The sequence below is a fragment of the Gopherus evgoodei genome, chromosome 1 (assembly GCF_007399415.2).
Source record: "Gopherus evgoodei ecotype Sinaloan lineage chromosome 1, rGopEvg1_v1.p, whole genome shotgun sequence".
NCBI lineage: Eukaryota > Metazoa > Chordata > Testudines > Testudinidae > Gopherus > Gopherus evgoodei.
In genome coordinates, this window is record NC_044322.1 from 204,663,026 (window position 1) to 204,685,115 (window position 22,090).

The following is a 22,090-nucleotide window of genomic DNA, read 5'->3' on the forward strand; positions in this document are numbered from 1 at the left end:
TCAAATCCCACCATAGCAGCCTCATTGACAGTAATTTTTCTCAGCACTCTTTAATACAATATATTGTTACTTTGCACACAATAGACTTAAAGGTACTGAAATTTTGGGGAACATTTGAGAATGGGAAGTAAAATTGATCCAAAGAAAGGGAGGGACAGAAGGTTTTATTAGGAGTGAGAGATGAATTCAGAAGAGTAATTGAAGCTGTATGAGGAGGATGGTGAGAAGTTGAATTCCCATTCTGCCTGGGTCTACAGACAGTCCACCTACCAAACCACTTTAATTTAGTTACAGGTTTATCTATCAGGTTAGAACCATTACATCATCAGTTTTCTGGATTTTTGTTCCCACTGTATTTTTCCCCCTTTTTAATTTTTTTCCTTCTTTCCCCTGGAAAAAGGAGGGTAAAGGTTAAAAAGTGTCTGAAAGTAGGGAAAACACAATATTCTCACTTTTGTTTTTTTATCCTTTTTTCCGGCTGGAAAATAGAAACAATCTTGTGACAATGGAGAGAAGTCCCCACTTTTCACATGTATTTACTAATTTTTCAGTCAGAAATTTGACTGCTCTGTCGGTTGATCCTATTATGAGCACTGAACACTATTACACTATTATGCTCCCCGAGTTATGTAAACCTGCCGTATGCAAATCCGAGCTACAGAAAAAAGTTACTTAGCTAGAAATAGGCTGGTTTTTTTGTTTTGTTTTGGTTTGGTGTTTTTGCGTAACGATCAGAGATACATTTCCAACTTACGCAAAATGTGAGTTACGCAAGGCGTTCTGGAACGGAATGCTTGTGTAAATCAGGGAGCGTCTGTATTTCCGTGGATGTAGTAGCTCTGCACAAATGAACTCCATAATAAATGAAGTGGTGGGAGGAGGGACTCCCTTTTGTGGACACCCAGCAGGCCAGTTAGCTACAAAATCTCTGTTAACAGCTGTTCTCTACTTACTTTACCTGTAACGGGTCAAAAAAGCCAACAAGTAAAAGGAAGGGAGTGGGAACCTGTCCATAAGAGCCAATGGGAGAGCTAGAACTTTTTAAAATTGGGAAAAAACTTTTGCTTTGTCTGTCTGTTGTTCTGTGAGAAGACACAGAGCATCAATGCTGTAAGAAGCTTTAAACCAGGTATGAAAATCATCAAATCATACCTAGGAATTACTTATCCAAAACCTCAGATATGTAAGTAGATCAGAGAATGGCTAGGAAGATGTGATTAGGTTTCTCTCTTTTATTTCTGTAAGGCTTGTGGACTCTGCTGTGCTAACCCCCAAATGCTTTTTTGTTTTCCTTGTAACCACAAAGCTGGACCTCAAGAAAACCATTCTTGATGCTTATTATTTATATTTGCTCTTTTTAAATCTAGTAATAGCCTAAGTTCCAAAAGTATTTCTTTCTTTTTGTTTTTAATAAAATTTACCTTTTTTAAGAACAGGATTGGGTTTTTGTGTCCAAAGAGGTTTGTGTATATGTTGTTTAATTAGCTGGTGGCAACAGCTGATTCCCTTGTTTTCTTTCTTGCTTTTTCCCCCCCTTGGGGCAGGGGGGAGAAGGAGTGAAAGGGCTTGAGTGTACCCAACAGGGAGGAATTCCCAAGTTCGCCTTCCTGGGTCCAAAGAGTTGTTTTTTGGGGGTTTTTTGGGCACTTTGGTGGTCACAGCATTTACCCATCCAAGGTCAGAGAGAAGGTGTAATGTTGGGAGTTTAATACAAGCCTGGAGTGGCCAGTATTAATTTTTAGAATCTTTGCTAGCCCCCCACCTTCTGCACTCAAAGAGCCAGAGTAGGGAATCAGCCTTGACAAACCCTTTCCCAACATTGTAACATGTAGCATGAGGTTTACCAGGGAGACTGTTTCTACATTGTGTCATATGAATCCTGGCTGTCACACCAAGCCAGCATAATGAATGTGTGATGCTGTCTGTTGGGATCCACCTAAAGTGTATGCAGGTAATCTCCTGAGCATATCCTTGTGAGTAATATTTTATATAAACAAATACAACATAGAGAGGATATGACAGGATACATCACCTGGTTCAACATGAAAATGGGAGGAAAGTTGCCAAGTGTAAATGGATGTGATTTTGAAGATAAGAACTTCAGTACAGGTGGAAATCCAAGGGTATTCAGTATCCAGGCCGTAACCCTTTAAGAGTGTAGGGCTCAGTTGTGATCTCAATTACACCCATGTACTTCACACTGAGGTCATGGGGAGTTGAGTGGACTTATTGGAAAAAACAACCAGGTCCTTGAATTTCAAATGTGAAATTCACTTCACCCATATATAGTGCAAATAATTGGGTAGGGAAGGTCACAGACTTAGGGAGGGAAAAATCTACCTCCAAGCCTGAAGCCTAGTGAATGCAGTGTAGCGCTCCCCCACTTGCTACTATGCCAGGCCCTCTCAAATGCATCTACATAGATGTTGGATCCCATGGCCCCATCCCCATCTCACCTCTGTGCTGGGCTATGTGGCTGCACAGAGAAACCAAGGGCTGGTGCAACCATTTAGGCGACCTAGGCAGTCGCCTAGAGCACTGGGATTTGGGGGGTATCATTTTCTTCGACAGCAACTGTGGCGGCCGAATCTTTGGCGGCCCCGGTCACTGCCGGCATTTAGGCGGAGGGAGCTGGGGCAGGGGGCTGCAGGGAGGCCCGCATGCAGCAAGGGGGGAGGCACGGCATGTAGGGAACGCCCTGCCCCAGCTCACTCCTGCCCCGCTTCCTCCCCGAGCACGCTGTGGCTGCTTCACTTCTGCCGCTTTCCAGCTTGCGGCTCCTAAGCTGATTGGTGCTGCAAGCCTGGGAGGCGGGAGAAGTGAAGCAGCGACGGCGTGCTCCGAGTGCTCGTGCTTGTGTGTGGAGCAGGGGTGAGCTGGGGCGGGGGGGGTGCCTCAGGGCAGAGGGTGGGGAGCTGCTGCAAGGGGGGCTCTTCAGGGCGGAGGGGGGGAACTGCCGTGGGGTGGGGGGCACCTCAGGGCAGGGGTGCAAGGTGGAAGTTTCGCCTAGGGTGAGAAACATCCTTGCCCCGGCCCTGGAGAAACCTCCACACTCCCCCTTCCACCCTCCCCCACGCAAGCGCAGGGGCTGCCAAAACTTCCCCGTGCTACCCCACGAGCACCTGACATAAGGCTTCAGTGCAGCAGAAGGCCATCAGGTGACCCTGCACATCAGGGTGAATTTCATCTTAAGTGTTCGCTGTGTGAGATGTTGAACTAGGTCAGCACAGAACTTGGCAGAGCTTGATCACCACTCACATGGTTTTAAACAATTCTCAGAAATTGCTGCAGGCCTATTGGAAGGCAAAATCACATCAGCCCATCCTGGTTCCGTCTTGTCCTCTGCTCTTAGTAACTAAGCGGCATTTCTTGTCTGACATCTAGGGTGCAATCACCCCTAGGGGATGTTCTTAGTTAGCATGAAACCTGAATAACTCATATGAAAGCACAACGCTGCAAGAGGGACAACAACATAGTTGTAACTTGCATCTTACCCAGTTCATGAACTGCTTCTGGGTTCATTGAGAGGCACACTAAAGGGGAGGCTGTCAAGTTTAGGTCTGTGGTTTACAGCAAGGATTTACAACAAAATCTCACATGTGCAGACATGTTCTCCTGAAACATCTCTCTATAAGTTGTCATTACAAAGAGATTTTTGTATTTAAAGCGTCCTGTGCACTGTTGTGAACCAGTACACAACAAAACTCAGCTAAAAAAGTGAAATGAACTATAAACAGAAAGACAATGTGGGTGAGGTAATAGCTCTTTATTGGATCAACTTCTGCTGGTGGAAGGTGCAAGCCTGCGAGTTACACAGAGCTCCTTGTCAGGTCGGGGGAAGGGAACAGAGGGTCTGAGCTAAACAGAAGTTAGAACAGATTGTTAAGCAGAAGGGGTAACACATGTTGGAGGTGGTCACTTGAAAAGAATGAGAAGTTAGGAGCTAGATCAGGGGTAGGCAACCTATGGCACGTGTGCCAAAGGAGGCATCCGAGCTGATTTTCAGTGGCACTCACACTGCCCGGGTCCTGGCCACCAGTTTGGGGGGCTCTGCATTTGAATTTAATTGTAAATGAAGCTTCTTAAACATTTTAAAAACCTTATTTACTTTACATACAACACTAGTTTAGTTATATATTATAGACTTATAGAAAGATACCTTCTAAAAACATTAAAATGTATTACTGGCGAGTGAAACCTTAAGTTAGAGTGAATAAATGAAGACTAGGCACACCACATCTGAAATGCTACCGATCCCTGGGCTAGATTGTTATGCATAAAGTATTTGAAATGGGCAATTAAGGAGAGCAGGTAGTGAGGTGTGTCACAAATTGTTGCAATGCGCCATAAAACCAGTATCTATGTTAAGCCCAGGGTTTTGAAGGTATTGTGCAACTTAAGTATTGAAAGATCAGCTATAGAGTGATCGCTTTGTGAAAAGTGTTCACCACAGGTGATGTGATGTTTGTGTCTTTTGTCATTGTTCTGTGTGAGTTCATTTGAGAGCATAGTGATTGTCTGGTTTCATCCACACAGTTGTTATTGGGGCATTTGATGCACTGTATGAGGGGCACCACGTATGTTGATAAGCATGTGTGGGACCCATGGACCTTGAAAGGTTTGTTGAGGGGGTGCCGATCATTGTAGTAGTGGATATACATCTACAGGTTTTACATCTGTTGCGCAGGCAGGGCCTAGTGCCCCTCTGAGTTGATGTATCCTAGTCTGTGGGGAATTTCCTTCTCATGATGAGCTTGCTAAGGGTAAGGAGTTGTTTGAACGCCAGAAGAGAGGGTTCAAAAGAAGATTTTTCAGGATATCAAAATGCTTAATAATCTGTCTCAACTTGAATTTAGTTCACTCTGCTTCCTGGCCTAGTGTCCTGGCCAAATTTACCTAATTATGTTCTGCCTACCTAAAATTCCCCCTGCAGTGCTGTATTGCTTAAGGTTATGTCATGCAAAGTGCCCCAGGGCTTTCTCAGCTTTGCTTCTATTTAATGTGCATATGAGGAGGCTTCTGGGAGGGTTAGTAAGGAGACATGGTCAACATTGTCTCTAATACACTGGTGATACCTAGCTCTATGTCTCCATAACACTCATCTCTTGCTTTTGTAGTAAATGGTAACATACATAAGGCAGCAGGAGAACACTTCAGTCTCCCTGGACATTCTATAACAGATTTAAAAGTAGCCATACTTCAACAAAAAAACTTCAAAAACAGACTTCAAAGAGAAACTGCAGAACTACAATTCATTTGCAAATTTAACACCATTAATTTGGGCTTGAATAGAGATTGGGAGTGGCTGGCTCACTACAAAAACAATTATCCCTCTCTTGGTATTGTCACCTCCTCATCAATTATTGGGAGTGGACTACATCCACTCTGACTGAATTGACTCTGTCAATGCTGGTTCTCCACTTGTAAGGTAACGCTCATCTCTTCGGCCACGTCCAGACTAGGTATTACAATCGATTTTAGATACGCAACTTCAGCTACGGGAATAACGTAGCTGAAGTCGAATTTCTAAAATCGAGGTACTCACCCGTCTGGACGGCGCTGCATCGATGTCCGCGGCTCTCCGTGTCGATTCCGGAACTCCGTTCGGGTTGATGGAGTTCCGGAATCGATGTAAGCGCGCTCGGGGATCGATACATTGCGTCCAGACTAGACGCGATATATCGATCCCCGAGCAATCGATTTTAACCCGCTGATGCCGCGGGTTAGTCTGGACGTGGGCTCAGTGTATAACAATGACTGCATCTGTAATTTTCACTCATGCATCTGAAGAAGTGGGTTTTTTACTCAGGAAAGCTTATGCCCAAATAAATCTGTTAGTCTTTAAGGTGACACCGGACTCCTCGCTGTTTTTGTGGATACAGACTAACATGGCTACCCTCGGATATAAAATGATGTGGTCTAAATTAGCTATTGCTATTCAAGAAGGATCTGGGAATCATTGTGGATAGTTCTCTCAAAAACATCCACTCACTGTGCAGCGGCAGTCAAAAAAGCAAACAGAATGTTAGGAATCATTAAGAAAGGGATAGATGATAAGACAGAAAATAGCAAATTGCCTCTATATAAATCCATGATATGTATGCCCACATTTTGAATCTTGTGTGCAGATGTGGTTGCTCCTCTCTAAAAAGATGTATTGGAATTGGAAAAGGTCAGAAAAGGGCAACAAAAAATGATTAGGGGTATGGAACAGCTTCTGTATGAGGAGAGATTAAGAAGACTGGGACTTTTCAGCTTGGAAAAGAGATGACTAAGGGGGAGTATGATAGAGGTCTCTAAAATCATGACTGGTGTGGAGAAAGTAAATAAAGAAGTGTTATTTACTCCTCATAACACAAAAACGAGGAGTCACCAAATGAAATTAACAGGCAGCAGGTTTAAAACAAACAGAAGGAAGTATTTATTCACACAACACACAGTCAACCTGTGGAACTCTTTGCCAGAGGATGTTGTAAAGTTCAAGACTAACAGGGCTCAAAAAAGAACTAGATAAATTCATGGAGGATAGGTCCATCAATGGCTATTAGCCAGGATGGGCAGGGTTGGTGTCCCTAGCCTCTGTTTTCGGAAGCTGGGAATGGATGATGGGATGGATCACCTGATGATTGCCTGTTCTGTTCATTCCCTCTGGGGCACCTGGCATTGGCCACTATTGGAAGACAGGATACTGGGCTAGATGGACCTTTGGTCTGACCCAGTATGAACATTCTTATGTTCTTGAGACAGGTTCCTCATGAAGCAGCCTTGTTAAATCTCAGGGCATTTCTGGATACCCAGGTAGAAGCTGTGTGGCCAAAAGTGCTTTTTTTCCCCAACCGTGTCTGGCAAGAGAAGTGTGGCCCTTGCCATGCAGTAATCCATACCATCACCTTGGGCTCTACAAAATGTGACAATAGGAGCTCACCCCGAATCTGGAGCTGGTATAAAGTGTAGCTGCTCAATTATTAAGTATTTTCATGACAAAAGCATGTCATACGGATGCTCTGATTTTTCAACAGACAACAGATGTGGAGTACCCTACAGATTTCCATGGAAAGAGGCTATTGAGATGGCTACAAAGAGAGCAAATCTGGGCTCAGGACTAAGCCCAAGGTCCCTGCTCTCAGGAGATCTAATCTAAAATTAGGTCAGGACCAGGACAAAAGAAGAACAGACTGTTGTGGGTGAGTGGGGGAAGAAGACAGTGATAGAGAAATGGAGGGAATGCATTCAGGTGCACAGATTCCCATAAAAAGGGGCATGTCAAAGTTGCATGCTTTGTGGATTTGATGTTTGTTACTTTCTCTTTTTAAGAGTGGGTCTGCACAGCAGCTGGGACGATGAAGGTAAACAGACATGTGCTAGCTCTGCTCCAGCCTGTGTGCTAAAAATAGCAGTATGGCTATGGCGGCTTGGGCTAGCCACCTGAGAACAATCCCACCTCTGCATCCATACATGGTTGGCCAGCCAAAGCTGCCACTCACACTGCTGCTGGAGCACGCAAGCTTGAGTGGAGCAAGCAGCACCAGCTCCAGGTTTTCTGCCGCCCCAAGCGGTGGGGAAAAAAAAAAAGCCGATTAGCAGAGCAGGACTTTGGCAGCAGTTCAAAGAGGAAGAGGGGGACCTGCCGCCAAATTCTCGAAGACCCGGATGTGCCACCCGAATAGCGGACAGAGTGCCACCCCTTTCTACTGGCCACCCCAAGCACCTACTTCCTTAGCTGGTGCCTGGATCTGACCCTGGGAGCAAGCATGTGTCTACCCACGTGCTCGGGGAAGCACCCTCCCAGTTGCTGTGCAGTTGTATCCTTAATGTTCATTTATATGAATGAAATATCTGCAAATGAAATCTCTCTTTTAATTCACATTGGCAAAACACTAAGATTCTTGGAGGAAAGGCACTTCAGAAGGACTAAATATGACTACTCCAAGAGTTTAAAAAGACATAGTTCTGCATAGTGACTGCTGAAAGATGTAAGGCTCCCAGACTTGGGAATCCATTGTTCATGTATACTCTGTATGTCCAGCACCTAAGAAGGATCACAGCCGAAGAGCTCTACCCGAAGACAAATGCTTCGATTCCAGGTTTTAGGAACAATGCAGATGAACCTGGAAAATATGGGTGGATTTAAGAAATGCTTGACCTGTCCGCTGCTGTTCTCATTCCCCACAAATACCTGAAAGTAAACAAAACAATGAATTAGTGGGGGAAAAAATGATTACCTTAAAAAAAAAGCAGCTGCATTTTTAATCTAAGTGCTTCAGAGTTGCTGCGTCAGGGGACAGGGAGCTGGACTGGATCACTCCAGTGGTGTATATACAGCCTTCCTCTTCTAGGTCACTGCTTCAGATCCAGACAAATCCAAACTGTGGTCTGTGTGAAATGATTTCGTGCTCCCTTTTTCTGTCTACATCACAGAAACCATCACCACAATTGGTGCTAACTGGCCCCTGTATTTTGGCTGGGGACTGACAAATCCCTCCTTTCTTATCCCTAGATGTGGTCCCTGCAGGTCAGGATTGAAGCACATCCATCAAGGTGGCTTGGGGGATTTCGTTAAGTGCTGTACCTGCTGCGTGGATGTAGGGAGGTCTCAGCTCTGTCAATCTGGGACCTTCCACCAGCACTAAATTCACTTAAAAATATTAAAGTAAAAAATATCTTCCAGTGAAGTTTGGCAGAGGCTTCCGTGTACACATTCTGTGCATTCCTTTGACATGTTCCTCTGTAAAAGGCATGCCACAGATTTCATCCCAGGTTCAACGGCATTCCACACAAATTTAGCATCCCCTCCCTTTCATTGTTGAAAATTACTTATATCAGAAATAAAGAGCCATGAAAGGGAAGTTCTAGAGTCCTCTATAAGAGAAGAACCACTCCACCAGCATTTTAAATTCAACTGCAGGAACAATTTTTTATGTCCTTCATTCTGGGGCTGTCCCTCATTTGGGCCTGGAGAAGTAGGACAAAGTGCTCGGGATTCAGAAATGGACAGAATTCTCTGAGTTTAAAATGGTACCTTTCCCACTGAAGTGGAGTCATCCATATAAGGTTTCCATTCTGTGCCTTCATCACTGTAAAGGATGACATAGGTTTTCACAAACTGCTCCGTAGACATGGACTTGCAACCCTGGGTTGTGATAGCGGTTATCTTCTTTGCTTTGAGGAGATCAATCTGCAGCCACTGCTGGTTGTTGTTTGACTACAATCAATACAAAGAGTAATGTGTGAGCAAATGCATGTTTGTGCCAATACTAGCCCAACCAGAAACTTTGCTCAATGACAGTAAAAGCTGTATGAAGACATCCAGTGTTCTCTGCTGGCCACACATCAGTTTAATCACTGCAGATGATACACGCTGACCCTCCATTCAGCATTCACTTCCATCGCCAACGCAGAATGAAAAGCAATACAAATTCATCCCTGGTGAATTAACGTAGCTCTTATATAGCACTTCTCATCAATCGATCTCAAAGCGCTTTATAATGTATCATCATCATTCCCATTTTACAGATAGAGAAACTGAGACAGACAGGGAAACAGACTTGCTCAAGGTCACCCAGGAAGCCAGTGACAGAGCTGGTTATAGAACCCAGGCCTCCTGAGTCTCACTCCAATGCTCTAGTCACTAGGCAGTACTGATGATCAACAGTAAAGCCAACAGAACTGCAACAGATGAATTTGGCTCACAGGCCACCAACCTTCAGCGCTTACTCATCCACTGAGTCTGAAGAGCCCACTCCCATGAGTAAGGGCTGAAAGGGCAGGCCCATCAAGTTGAGCATGCTGGGCCTGCTGCCAGTCTCCACATAGTTTCATTGCTTTCCACATCACATTATGAAATTAGCAAATGTTCTTTCTTTAAAGAAAAAAAAACTATTTGTGAGCATGTCACAAACCTCCCACTGGAAGGGAGCTAAGCAGGCTTTTCACAGGAGGACTGGATAGAACAAACCAGAGCACAGTGTGGAGGGGGCACATAGAGCAGGCAGAGACACACACCAGAGCAGCAGCACATCGGTAACGGCAGCAGCTTTGACTTAGCAGTTTTTTTCTTTTGTTTGCTTGTTACCTTCGCTTGCCAGGCATTCACCCTCCCTTCCTGATTGAGACGCGCGAGGGAAGGCTCCCATGAGCTATACCAGGATTTCTTATAGGAAGAAGCTGTAATCTGAGCATTCTTGATCTCCCCATTTTCCATTCCCAGTGGCAGAGAGCAACCTGTAAAGAGAATAGCAGTAGGTCTCCATTTCATCTCTTGAGCAGCAGCGGACTAGAGGAATAAGCAACCAACTAGGAACGCCCGTTTCTGTCACTGACTTGCTATGTGGCCTTGCTCAAGTAATTGTAAACTCCCATGTGCCTCAGTTTCCCCATCTTTAAGGGGAGGGTAATGCAGGGTTGTTGTGAGCATTCATTAGTTTAAATGAGTAATGCACTCTGAAGTTGTGAAGTGCTCTCTAAATTCTAACTGCTCAGGGAGTGGCAGAAGAGAGTGGCAGTGCCTGTTCTGTAGATAAACAGAGAAAAGCCAGAGCTGTCAATCCAAATACAAACACCAGTACTAAGAGTGGGCTTTTCAAAAGCACTGAACGGGAAAAGACCTCTAACTTCCAATGGCTTTGAATGGGAGTTGGGTACTTAGATGCTTTTAAAAATCGCACCCTAAATTCATTAAGGCCAAGGATTTCAGAAGCATCTTGTGATTTTTGGATGTCCAACTTGAGAAACCCAATTTTCAGAGGGCGGGCAGAGCTCTGTTTGAAAATCAGGACCCTTTGAGGGGTCTCATGTTAGGCGCCAAAAATCATGAGTTGCTTTTGAAAATAATAATGGGGAATTTCAATTATCCCCATATTGACTGGGTACATGTCACCTCAGGATGGGATGCAGAGATAACGTTTCTTGAGACCCACCAGAGGAGAGGCAATTCTTGATTTAGTCCTAAGTGGAGCACAGGATCTGGTCCAAGAGGTGAATATAGCTGGACCGCTTGGTAATAGTGACTATAATATAATTAAATGTAATATCCCTGTGGCAGGAAAAACACCACAGCGGCCCAACACTGTAGCATTTAATTTCAGAAAAGGGAACTACACAAAAAATAAATTAAAAGGTACAGCACCAAAAGTAAAATCCCTGCAAGCTGCATGGAAACCTTTTAAAGGACACATAATAGAGGCTCAACATAAATGTATACCCCAAATTAAAAAACATAATAAGAGAACCAAAAAAGAGCCACCATGGCCAAACAAAGTAAAAGAAGCAATGAGAGTCAAAAAGGCATCCTTTAAAAAGTAGAAGTTAAATCCTAGTGAGGAAAATAGAAAAGAGCATAAATACTGGCAAATGAAGTGTAAAAATACAATTTGCAATGCCAAAAAAGAATTTGAGAAACAGTTAGCTAAAGACTCAAAAAGTAATAGCAAATTTTTTTTAAGTACATCAGAAGCAAGAAGCCTGCTAAACAACCAGTGAGGCCACTGGATGATCGAGGTGCTAAAGGAGCACTCAAAGATGATAAGGCCATTGTGGAGGAACTAAATGAATTCTTTGGATCTCTCTTCATGGCTGAGGATGTGAGGGAGATTCCCAAACCTGACCCACCCTTTGTAGGTGACAGATCTGAGGAACCGTCCCAGATTGAGGTATCATTAGAGGAGGTTTTGGAACAAATTGATAAATTAAACAGCAATAAGTCACCAGGACCAGATGGCATTCACCCCAGAGTTCTGAAGGAACTCAAATGTGAAATTGCAGAACTACTAACTGTAGTTTGTAACCTATCATTTAAACCAGTATCTGTACCAGATGACTGGAGGATAGTTAATGTGATGCCAATTTTTAAAAAGGGCTCAATAGGTGATCCTGGCAATTGGATTGACCGAGTAGGGCCATTCTTTATGTTCTTAAATCCTGGCCCAAAAAAAAAAAAGGTTGAGTGTATTTTTCTAAGGGGTGGGGGGGAAACAAATACCAGTGAGTTCTCATTGCTCACCTTCGACTTCGCAGCCCAGGAGTTCCATGCGAAGAGTAGGCCTGTTGTAGGAGTCAGTTGGATAAACCCTAATATACCTAGCAATGATAGGTGGATCAATATGGTTGTCTTTTATCCCATGGGCATCTGAATTACCTTCAAACAACTAGTAAAACAGAAAAAAGCAATTAAGATTTCAGAAAAGACAATGCTATTAATTCAAAGCAATTACAAGCTTGGTCCTGCAAACCCTGTGTCATGAGATTAAGTCTTTACTTATGCAATTTCAATGTGGCTACTCACATTATAGCAAAACCTAAAAACACATCATCCTTAGCTTTGCCTTACTATAGCCTCCAGAGGCTAAACCAGGGACCCAGTATATTAAGTCCAGTACAGACCCTTATTAGGATATTAATAGACAGACAACTAAGACCAGTAGAGACCTAACATGCATTAAGACCTATCATACAAACACCATGACACTGTGGGTATGGTTACACTACTGCAGCCACAGGTGTAGCGTGCTGGGGCTATACCGCTGTAGTGCTGTAGCATTCACCCTTCCTTTGTCGCTGGAAGGGGTTTTCCATCAGGGTAGTTAATTCTCCTCTCCAAGAGGTCGCTGGAAGAATTCAGCATTTACAGTGTGGCATAGGCTGAGCTAACTACATTGCACAAGTTGTGATATTTTTCAGAGCCCTGAGCAATGTAGCTAGGTCAATTTAATTTTTAGGTGGAAACCAGGCCTAAGAGTTGACCTGCAGCTAGCAGGGGAGGAGAGTTTGGGCACAGATAGGAGACCCCTGGAAGGTGCTATATGGACAGTTGGGTTGCGTGTGTTAGGTAGCTACTGCTAACATTAGCAATACTATTGTGCCAGGGTTCGGTCGCACTGAACAGGGGCATGAGTTCAGCCCAGCATCCCACTCTCTTTGCACATGTGCTCAGGGGAAGGGCCATGAGCCAGAAGTGGGGACAGAGGCCTGTGCAGAAGTGAGGCTGGACAACCAGGGTTGTGGGGCTGCACAACCAGGGTTATGGGGCTGGGTTGAAGCCCAGGCTGGGGGAGATTCCTTATCTCTTATTATGATCCCGTATTCTGCTTTGTTATATACACCAGGCCAGACTAGTAAAGAGATTTACGTGCCTCATGAGGCAGACAGGCATTTAGTGCAGTTTTCCTAAACCCCTTCAGGCACTTAGGTCCTTTAGAATTAGTGGGATTTTCCAATCTGCATCTTCATGCGCCTAAATACCTTTACAAATCTGACCCCTTATTCCTTGAGAAAAGCCCCTGGTGGCTGCCTGTGTGGTACTTTCTGCTGAGGAATCCCACCCGCTTACAGCTGCGTAAAGCTGGGGAGGCTGTGGTGATTAACGAGCAGGCAGACCTTCTGTCCCCCAGTGCTGTTTCCTATGAAGGTGATCCACTTCCGTTTGTCCTTGCTGTAAGTAACAAAGAACTCTTTGACATACAAGGACTTCATCAACTGCTTGGCACCCTGCGTCTGTATCCCTGTGATCAGAACTTGCCTTTGCAGGTCCACCTGTAGAACAGCAAGATACACAAACTGTAAGAAAAGCTGCACCGTGAACCCAGTTTCACCCTCGGGCACCTAGGGCGTGGGGCCAGGCCTGCATTAGGCACTCAGAATGGCACTTCCATGCTCAAGATGGGTAACAGGGTGTCTAAGCTGGTGTGACAGTCCAAATGAGGAGTTGTGTCCTAATCTATTTTATTAAGGTGTGTATTTACTTGTAGGCACCTTTGGGGCCCATCATCACAGTATCTGGGCACCTGACAAACATTAACGAATCCATCCTCACAGCATCTCTGGGCGATGCAGTGGAGTGCTGCTGTCTCCACTGTACAGACTGGGAGAGCAAGGTACAGAATGGGTAAGGCATACATTTCCAAAGCAGCCTCTGGTTTTGAGCGTCCAGCCTGAGATAACCAGGGCTTGTTTTCTGGGAATGTTGAGCCCCCACAACTCCAGCTGAAACCACCAGCAGCCATGAGTGCTCAGCACCTCTGAAAAATTAGAACCTGGTGTCTCAAGCTGGGCACAAAAGCACCCTCCAAAAAAATAAATAAATAAAAGTCAGGCAACGTTTGAAAGGTCACATGGTGATTGCGTAGCAGAGCCAAGGTCTCCTGATTCCCAGGAGCGAGTGCCTTCACCAGAGGACCTTTCCTCCCCCTTAGGCCTTCTGATGCAGACAGTGAAAAGGTCAGTGATGTTGTTTACTAGCGAAGCTGTGCAGGAAAAGAAAAATGCTCTTTCTGTAGCTGATCAGAAGAAAAAAAACCCCACAATTATTTTAAAGGGAGTTTTCAGCCCCACTTCATCAAGCACAAATGGATTATTTCTCTCTCCAAGTTTTCTGCCCTTATTAAAAAAAAATCTTTTCATGGATTTCAGGGGGATTTGGAAGGCATCTGTAACCACAGACCCTGGTTTCTACTGAGCAAGTCACATGAGAGCCATTAACTCCTTCACAGCTGCTAGACGGTTTTTGTGTATTTTTAATAAATAAATGATGTTGACTATAATCACTTCAAATCTGTTGAGGGGAAGGAAGAGGAGAGGAAAGGTGTTGGGCTGATAGCTCGGGGGAGAGTGAAGACTGCTATTTATCCACCCAACGTGGGCAGTGACAGTGGAAGCTTCCTCCATGCTAGCTCACCAACAGGCCTCCTCCCTGAGCCGCAGGTGCCATCCCCAGGGCTCACAGGGGTGTTCGGTCTTCATGGCCCATCCAGTCCTTGGTCTCTCTTCTGAGACTCCCAGCAAGGGGGCCAGTTAGCACCAGTTTTGGTGGGAGAAAGGATGGGTTTGTGATGTGGACTGAGAACATAAGCTCATTATACACAGGTCTCTGATCAAGGCTCGTACTGCTGTGATTTTCTGGCTCCAGCAAAACCAGGCTGGATTCAGACAAGCGACACTGCAGAGAAAGCCAGCACATCCTGTTATCTATCCTGTGAGCTGTCAGGTTCCTCCTTAGCAGCAGTTTTAATTGAACATCCACAATAACCTGCAGCTGCTTATAGAAAGTGTCTCTTTGATCCAGTAAGATGAGTGAAGAAGCAATTTTTAGAGGAGATAAGACTTAGCACAGCTCTGACTGGCTGAGCAAGGAGTCTGGGAGGCTCCCATCTGCCACATCTGGCAAAGCAGCTGCCTAGGGATCACTCAAGTCCCATTTAAGAGCATGAGCTACAGTGACATGCAGGACATACTGTCTGTCAAGCTACAGAGAGTGGGGGCCTGATTTTCAAAACAGCTCAGCTACCGGTTAGGCACCAAAACGAAGTGACCAGATACTCAGAAGTACTCCGCACCCAGAAGTCTCCATTCTTAAACATGTGGCCAGGTCTTTAGGGGCCTAACAAGTCGCTCAGCTTCTCCAAGAACCTGGCCACTTGTTCTGGGGTATCTGGAAAGTCACCAGAAGCTGAACAGGAAGAGCTTAAAGTACAAAACAACTTGTAATGCATTAACCACTCCCACCCCATGTAACAGTTTGTGTAGTGAAGTAGAAAGCAGATGTCCAGCCCACAACTAGACTGGAGGATTATCTGGTCATACAGCAAGAGGTGAATACATATACACATTGAGAGACGGGGACAGCAAAAGGATAGGCTGTTTACCTATAGTATGATTATACCCTGGGCAGCGGCAGGGCAAACTTCCCCGCAATTCCCCCTGACAACAGGCCATAACCCTGACACAATACTGGGGCAGGGGCTCAGCATTCACTTGAAGAGGAGCGTGCGACCTACTGAATCATCAGTACCACTTCCTGCAACACTTGAGTTTTCCTGGGCAGCTTCTTTGGGAAGGTCTAGTTATAGTTTGACCTTGTTTAACACACGAGACCCAAAATAAACCCAGTATGTGTGTGGTGGTGTAGCTGCAGGCATCACCTAACCTGTCTGGACCTCACAGTGGATTAGTATGTATTATACCAACCATACCTGGATCCATGGAAATTCACCTCGCTCCATGTCAGTGCTCCAAGCATTATATTTTCCAGCGTTGTTTAATCTAGCTAATTTAGGCTCCCAATAGTCTAGGTTGAAAAAAGGAACAAGGATATATGGTAAAAATCAAGGAAAACTAGAAAGCCACTGGCTTCTCAGCATGCATATTTCAGTTCTTTTTTGGTTTGTCTTGAAGAAAGAGACTCCAGTACAAATACCTGATATGTTGGAAAGCTGGCAAAAGCTTCAAAGACATTGGACGTTATCAGCAAATAAAAATTGATTGATCTTTGAAAACATGGTTATAGTCAGAAAAGTGGCTTTAAAAATAATATAATACCTAGCGCTTATCTAGCGCTTTTCATCAGCAGCTCTCAAAGCACTTTATAAAAGGGATCCGTATCATTATCCCCATTTTACAGACGAGGAAAATGGAGGCACAGAACAGTGAAGTGATTTCCCCAACATCACCCAGCAGACCAGTGGCAGAACTAGAAATAAAACCCAGGTCTCCACTGGGAAACACTGCCTTCCGTGGCAGCCTTTTACTGAACATATTATTTCCTTTGGGTTTGTCAGCATTAGGAGTTGGAGTCATGTTACAACATGCACAAATCAGAGCTAAACAGAGTTTGGTTACTAGCGGTGGAGGCACAGTCAAACCACGTTCAACATTCACTGTAGAAAGCAACCCCTCGTGAAGGGCACTGTGTTAAAAATCAATTGTTACTCTTGTGATAGATAATTTTCAAATGTGTGTGACTTGATTACTTCTAAAGCAAATGCCTTCAGAGGCATCTGTTCCTCATAGAGAGCTAAATTCACAGGAAGCTTGAAGTCTCCCAAATAAGCCATTTATTTATTATCTTGGGGAGGAAATAGCATCTGAAAAGAGTATCCATCCATGAGTATATGGAACGTTACCAAACTCTCCAGCAAAAGCTCACCTTCAGGATGGGAATAAGTGTGAGAAAAAGGACCCCAACATTGCTTGGAATCTCATTTTGTAGCATTTTACTCCCTTATCATATTCATACACTGCACTTCTACCTCTCATTCCCCTTAAAAATAGCAATGAACTCTCAATGCCATTTTACAGCTGGAGAAACTGAGGCAGTGGCGGAAGAAGTGACTTGTCCAAGGCCACCCAGCAGACCAGTGGCAGAGACAGGAATAGGATCCAGGTCTCTTGACAATCCTGTCCTGCACATTAGCCAGCAAGTAGAACAGGAGGAGCAGAAAAGCCTACCTCACTGTCAGAAGCCTACACTGATATTGGCCTGGTCTACATACTTAAGTTTTGCCAGCATAGTTCTGTTGATTAGAACAGTGGGGGTGGGGGGAAATCACACTTCCTAGCTGACAAAGTTATTCTGGCAACCTCCCCCCCACCTCCCGCCACCCTGATCTTATGTAGGTATAGATAATGCTGTTCAGGGAGGCAGTGTAGCTATCCCATCAAAACTCCTTCTGCCAGCCTACGCTGCATCTCCACTAGGGTGCTCTGCTGGTATAGCTATGCCAGCCAAGCTCTGCAGTGTACACATGGCCTTGGGCTGCTCGGTCCTGCTCTGAATCTAGGCTCGCAGAACCAAGAGCTTTCTGAAGTCTGACAGCCTGTAAATTACTGAAATGATGACATAAGACAGTAGCATGCATGAAATATGGAGAAGCAGAGAAAATCTACAATTGCACTGCCTGGTGCCAAGTCATATTACTGAAGACCATGTCTGACCTTCTCAAATAATAAAATGTTCTTCTACCATGTGTTTAAACTCACTTATGTGACGAGAAGCACTGATCTGTGAATCAAATATAAGTCCATTCATTAGGCCCATTGGTAACTTGCACTCTAGAGAGAACACAAAAATGGTTGATTACTGATGAGCTGCATTCCATAAATAATCAGGAAAAAGAGGGTCATTCAGAGTCATGTTTGAGGAGGTGGCTGGGCCTTTCTGATGAGGTCACCCTTTGTACCAACTCCCAGTAGGGCACATTTGAGACTTCATCACTGTTAAAAAAAAGAAAAAGAGATAGAGCTCTGTATGCCCACAAGATCAAAATCATCTCTGCATTCAATTCCCTCAGTTAAGGATTCATAGGTGGTTTTAGGGAATCAACAAATGTAAAGTTAGTGCTCTGAATGCTATACAACACTTCTTCTAAATTCAGTGTACTATAATCACTCCATGAGCTTCCCCTTTATAATATAGCCATTTCCTCAATTCAGATTCTATTCCATCATTACTGTCCCATGCCTTGAAAGGGAGAGAACTGTATAACTAGAATCCTGCATATTAGAATGATCATGATTAGATTTAGTACCTTTTTCTACAACGATAAAGGAGGCCTGCATTCCAGCTTGCTGATATTCCCCCACTTCGGTGTCTAAAAGCCACATGCCAGCTTTTGGTGGTGTCATTTCAATAGTTCGAAATGAGCCTTTAAAAGCAAGAGGAAAAAAACAAATCAGAGCTAATCTATTGAAACGTTAGCAGGAGATTGGCTGAGACAGAACAGTGAGGTTGGATAAACCAAGGGCTATCTATTCTGCCCATACCTGGTGGCTTGACAAAGTGAGAGTTTAATATTCTGCACCTGTCGGAAAGCATAGTAGATATCCACATCTTCTCCTTTTAATAAATAGGTTCTAATTAGAGACATGCAGTAATCAAAAGTTCAGATCTGAATCCATGCTTCACTGCTTTAAAATTTATCTTTTCACATAACCTTGGATGCATGCACATATTTTGTGTAATACTGCATACACAGTATGTGCTGTGTGGTCATGTAGTGAATGACCTAACCTTTTACACGGATTCATGCTGTGGTAACAGTAACTTTTAGGGGCTGATGCTGGCCCCTGCTCCAGCCATTGCTCTGGCAGTGTGTAAGGGTTGTAAAGGAGCCACAATAGACCATGCACTAGAGGGGAATTTTCCATGAGTCACAGCCTTATGCTTCCCCCACCATCCTGACACGTTCTTAAAAATCTTGGAAGCCTATTTCAGAGCTCAACTACCCTTAGAGTTAGAAAGTTCGTCCTAATATCTAACCAAAATCTCTCTGGCTGCAGATTAGGCCCATTACTTTTTGTAGGCCCTTCAATGGAGAACAATTGGTCACCGTCCTCTTTATAACAGCTCTTAACATATTGGAAGACTCATCAGGTCGCCCCCTCAGGTTTCTCTTCTCAAGACTAAACATGTCCAGTTTATTTAACCATTCTTCATAGATGGTTTGCTAACTTTTTCATCATTTTGGCTGGTCTCCTTGGGACCGTCTCCATTTTGTCCACATCTTTCCTAAAGTGTGTGCCCAGCACAGGTGCCGGCTTCTAATTTCCCCGGGGGTGCTCAACCCCTACTTAGCCCCAGGCCCCACCTCCAACCCCGCCCTCCCCCTTCCAACCCCCAACGCCACCCCCAGCTCTGACGTCTCCCCCAAGCACGCCCCTTTCCCACTCCTCCGCCTCCCAGTGCCTCCTCACACCACGGAACAGCTGTTCAGCAGTGTGCAGGAGGCACTGGGAGGGAGGGGTAGGAGTTGATCAGCAGGGGCCAACAGCAGGAGGGAGTGGAGCTTAGCTGCTGGTGAGTGCTAAGCACCCGCTAATTTTTCTCCATGCCCTGGAGCACCCACAGAGTCTGCACCTATGGTGCCCAGAGTTGGACACAGTACTCCAGCTGAGGCCTCACCAGTGCTGAGTAGAGCAGGACAATTACTTCCCAAGTCTTACATACAACACTCCTGTCAATAGACCCCAGAATGATATTAAGCCTTTTTCACAACTGTATCACATTGTTGACTCATTTTAAATTTGTGATCCACTATAACCCCCAGATCCTTTTCAGCAGTACTACCACCTAGTCAGTTATTTCCCATTTTGTAGCTATGCATTTGAGTCTTCCTTCCTAAGTGAATACTTTGCTCTTGTCTTTATTGAATATCACCCTATTGATTTCAGACCAATTCTCCAATTTGTTAAGGTTGCTTTGAATTCTAATCCTCTCCTGCACCCCTCCCACTTTGGTACCACCTGCAAATTTTACAAGCACTCAGTTATCCATGTCATTAATGAAAATATTGATTAGTTCTGGACCCAGGACTGACCCCAGATGGACCCCAATGGATAACCCCTCCCAGTTTGTCAGCAAACCATTGAGAACCCCTCCCAGTTTGTCAGCAAACCATTTGAGTACCATCTTTCAGCCTATTGTGCACCCACCTTATAGTAATTTCCCTAGTTTGATTATAAGAATGTCTCGTGGGACTGTATGAAAAGCATTTTGATGGCAACAAAAAAGAGCTCTATTGTGATTATTAACTAGTTATTCATGGGTTCTTTCTCTTCAGTATGAACACTAAGCTTTCTAGCCACAAGTCTCCAAGCACTTTACAAAGGGAAATCAGCATTATTGTCCTCATTTTGCAGATGGGGGAAACTGAGGGACAGAGCAGGAAAGGGACTTGCCCATGTTCACGCAGCAGGTCAGTGGCAGGCTGCCTCCCACCTCCCCTATACAAACCTATTATGCCTGATCAGGACATCAGTCCATGCACTTCATATCCCATCTCCAACTTTGCCCAGTAACTTACATTTCAGAGGAGGGCGGCCTCCTCTCCAGTCCCATCTGCCCAACTCAATGAGGTAGATGATGCTGCTGTTGGGGAAGTCCTTTCTGACCTCACGAGAAATGAACAGCTAGTACCTTGCAACACAAGACTTGATCATCACTATCTTAATGGGCCCAAGCCAATTTCTGCTTCTGCTGCTCTAATGACACTGAATTTTAGTAGAGTCACTCCAACATTACCAAGTTTAGGGTTTAGCCTCATAATTATGAGTATAAATGACAAGACACTGAGCTGATATGTACCTGGAAGGAGAGGGTAGACACCAAGCTGATGCCCAGGGACTTCTGTGAAGGTCTGACCGTGAAAGTGAACCACGTGAATATCTTTTGACCCGCCCATATTCAACAAGTGCCATCGGACCAGTTCATCTTTATACATCCTCAGTCCTTGCAAGTGATATATGATCCCATTAATGGCTGAAAAGAAAAATATTACAAGGGATAAAAAGCTACAAACACACTCCAGCTGAGCGGCAATAAAGATGTCAACTAGAGTTGGACCAGAGGATACAGATTGGCTCTAGATCCAATTGTCCCCAAAGCCTATAGAGTTTCAGATCTGGTGTCCTGGTCAATGCCAGTCTCTAATGTCAACATATAATAATGACCTTCTCAGTTAATGAATTAAGTGTCATTGCAAGCATAATTGATGGTCATTCAAATAAGCGAGAAGGCTTTCTACCTTCCTGGTAGAAACAAAATGAACAAAAGCCCCAGTAACTTTTGAACAGTTAAAAGTAGATAGTGTTGAAATGTATCTGTTTGAATGAGTCGAACATGAGGCCAGCTTGATTCATATTAGGTTTGTGAGCCAAACTAGCCCCCTAAAGCCTATATTAGGGGGGCCTACATTAAGTTGATTCCTCTTAAAGGGTCATTATCAAGTGTGTGTTGCAGCTCTGAAAATTTCAAGAGAACCCTCCATGAGGGTCCCTGCTGGCAGTGGAAAAAAAAGTCTAGAAAACATGAATCAAGGGTTGAGCAATACCCAAATGTCTGCCTGAGACTGCAGACAGCCTAAAGCAATAGCTCTGAGAGGTGTGAACTACCCACTTCATCTGAATAGTGCATTGATTCTGAAATGTAAAAGTGATTATTTAAATGTCAACTTTGTTAACTATTTCACTACCGATCATTTTAGTGGAAACATCCAGCGAATGTGCTTATTCCAATCCCAAACTGCCTCTCATCTCTTCAATTGGGGGATTTAATACTAAAATAAACTAACAGGTTACTGTGTTGATGGCAATATTCAATATCATATTACATTCAGAAAAACTGCTGCCCCTGAATGCCAGAGAATTCAGAGACTAGGCCACAGGATTTAGGCACTTCTTTCTGTAGAGTACAGCGGGCTTGAATATAATGAGACAGACTCTATTAATGTCAACAGATCTGACTTATGCCTGACTTTAAGGACCACATTTTAAAAACATCTTTGTGTACAATCACTTATTCACATGAATAATAGCACTAACCGGC

The 22,090-nt window shown here is 44.3% G+C and overlaps 1 protein-coding gene across 1 annotated transcript in view; it reads right to left on the reverse strand.

Annotated features, from left to right (window-relative positions):
• Positions 1–7,664: 7,664 nt before the first annotated feature.
• LOC115644361 (coagulation factor V-like) overlaps positions 7,665–22,090 on the reverse strand; it is a 67,361-nt gene continuing 52,935 nt past the window's right edge. Inside the window, exons 17-25 of the mRNA XM_030548591.1 lie at positions 20,852–21,025; positions 18,297–18,413; positions 17,749–17,820; positions 15,963–16,057; positions 13,372–13,527; positions 11,999–12,143; positions 10,073–10,221; positions 9,020–9,202; positions 7,665–8,176 (exon numbers count right to left, since the gene is read on the reverse strand). Coding sequence (XP_030404451.1) covers positions 8,030–8,176; positions 9,020–9,202; positions 10,073–10,221; positions 11,999–12,143; positions 13,372–13,527; positions 15,963–16,057; positions 17,749–17,820; positions 18,297–18,413; positions 20,852–21,025 — 1,238 coding nt within the window. The 3' untranslated portion in view covers positions 7,665–8,029. The remainder of the gene's footprint in view (positions 8,177–9,019; positions 9,203–10,072; positions 10,222–11,998; positions 12,144–13,371; positions 13,528–15,962; positions 16,058–17,748; positions 17,821–18,296; positions 18,414–20,851; positions 21,026–22,090) is intronic.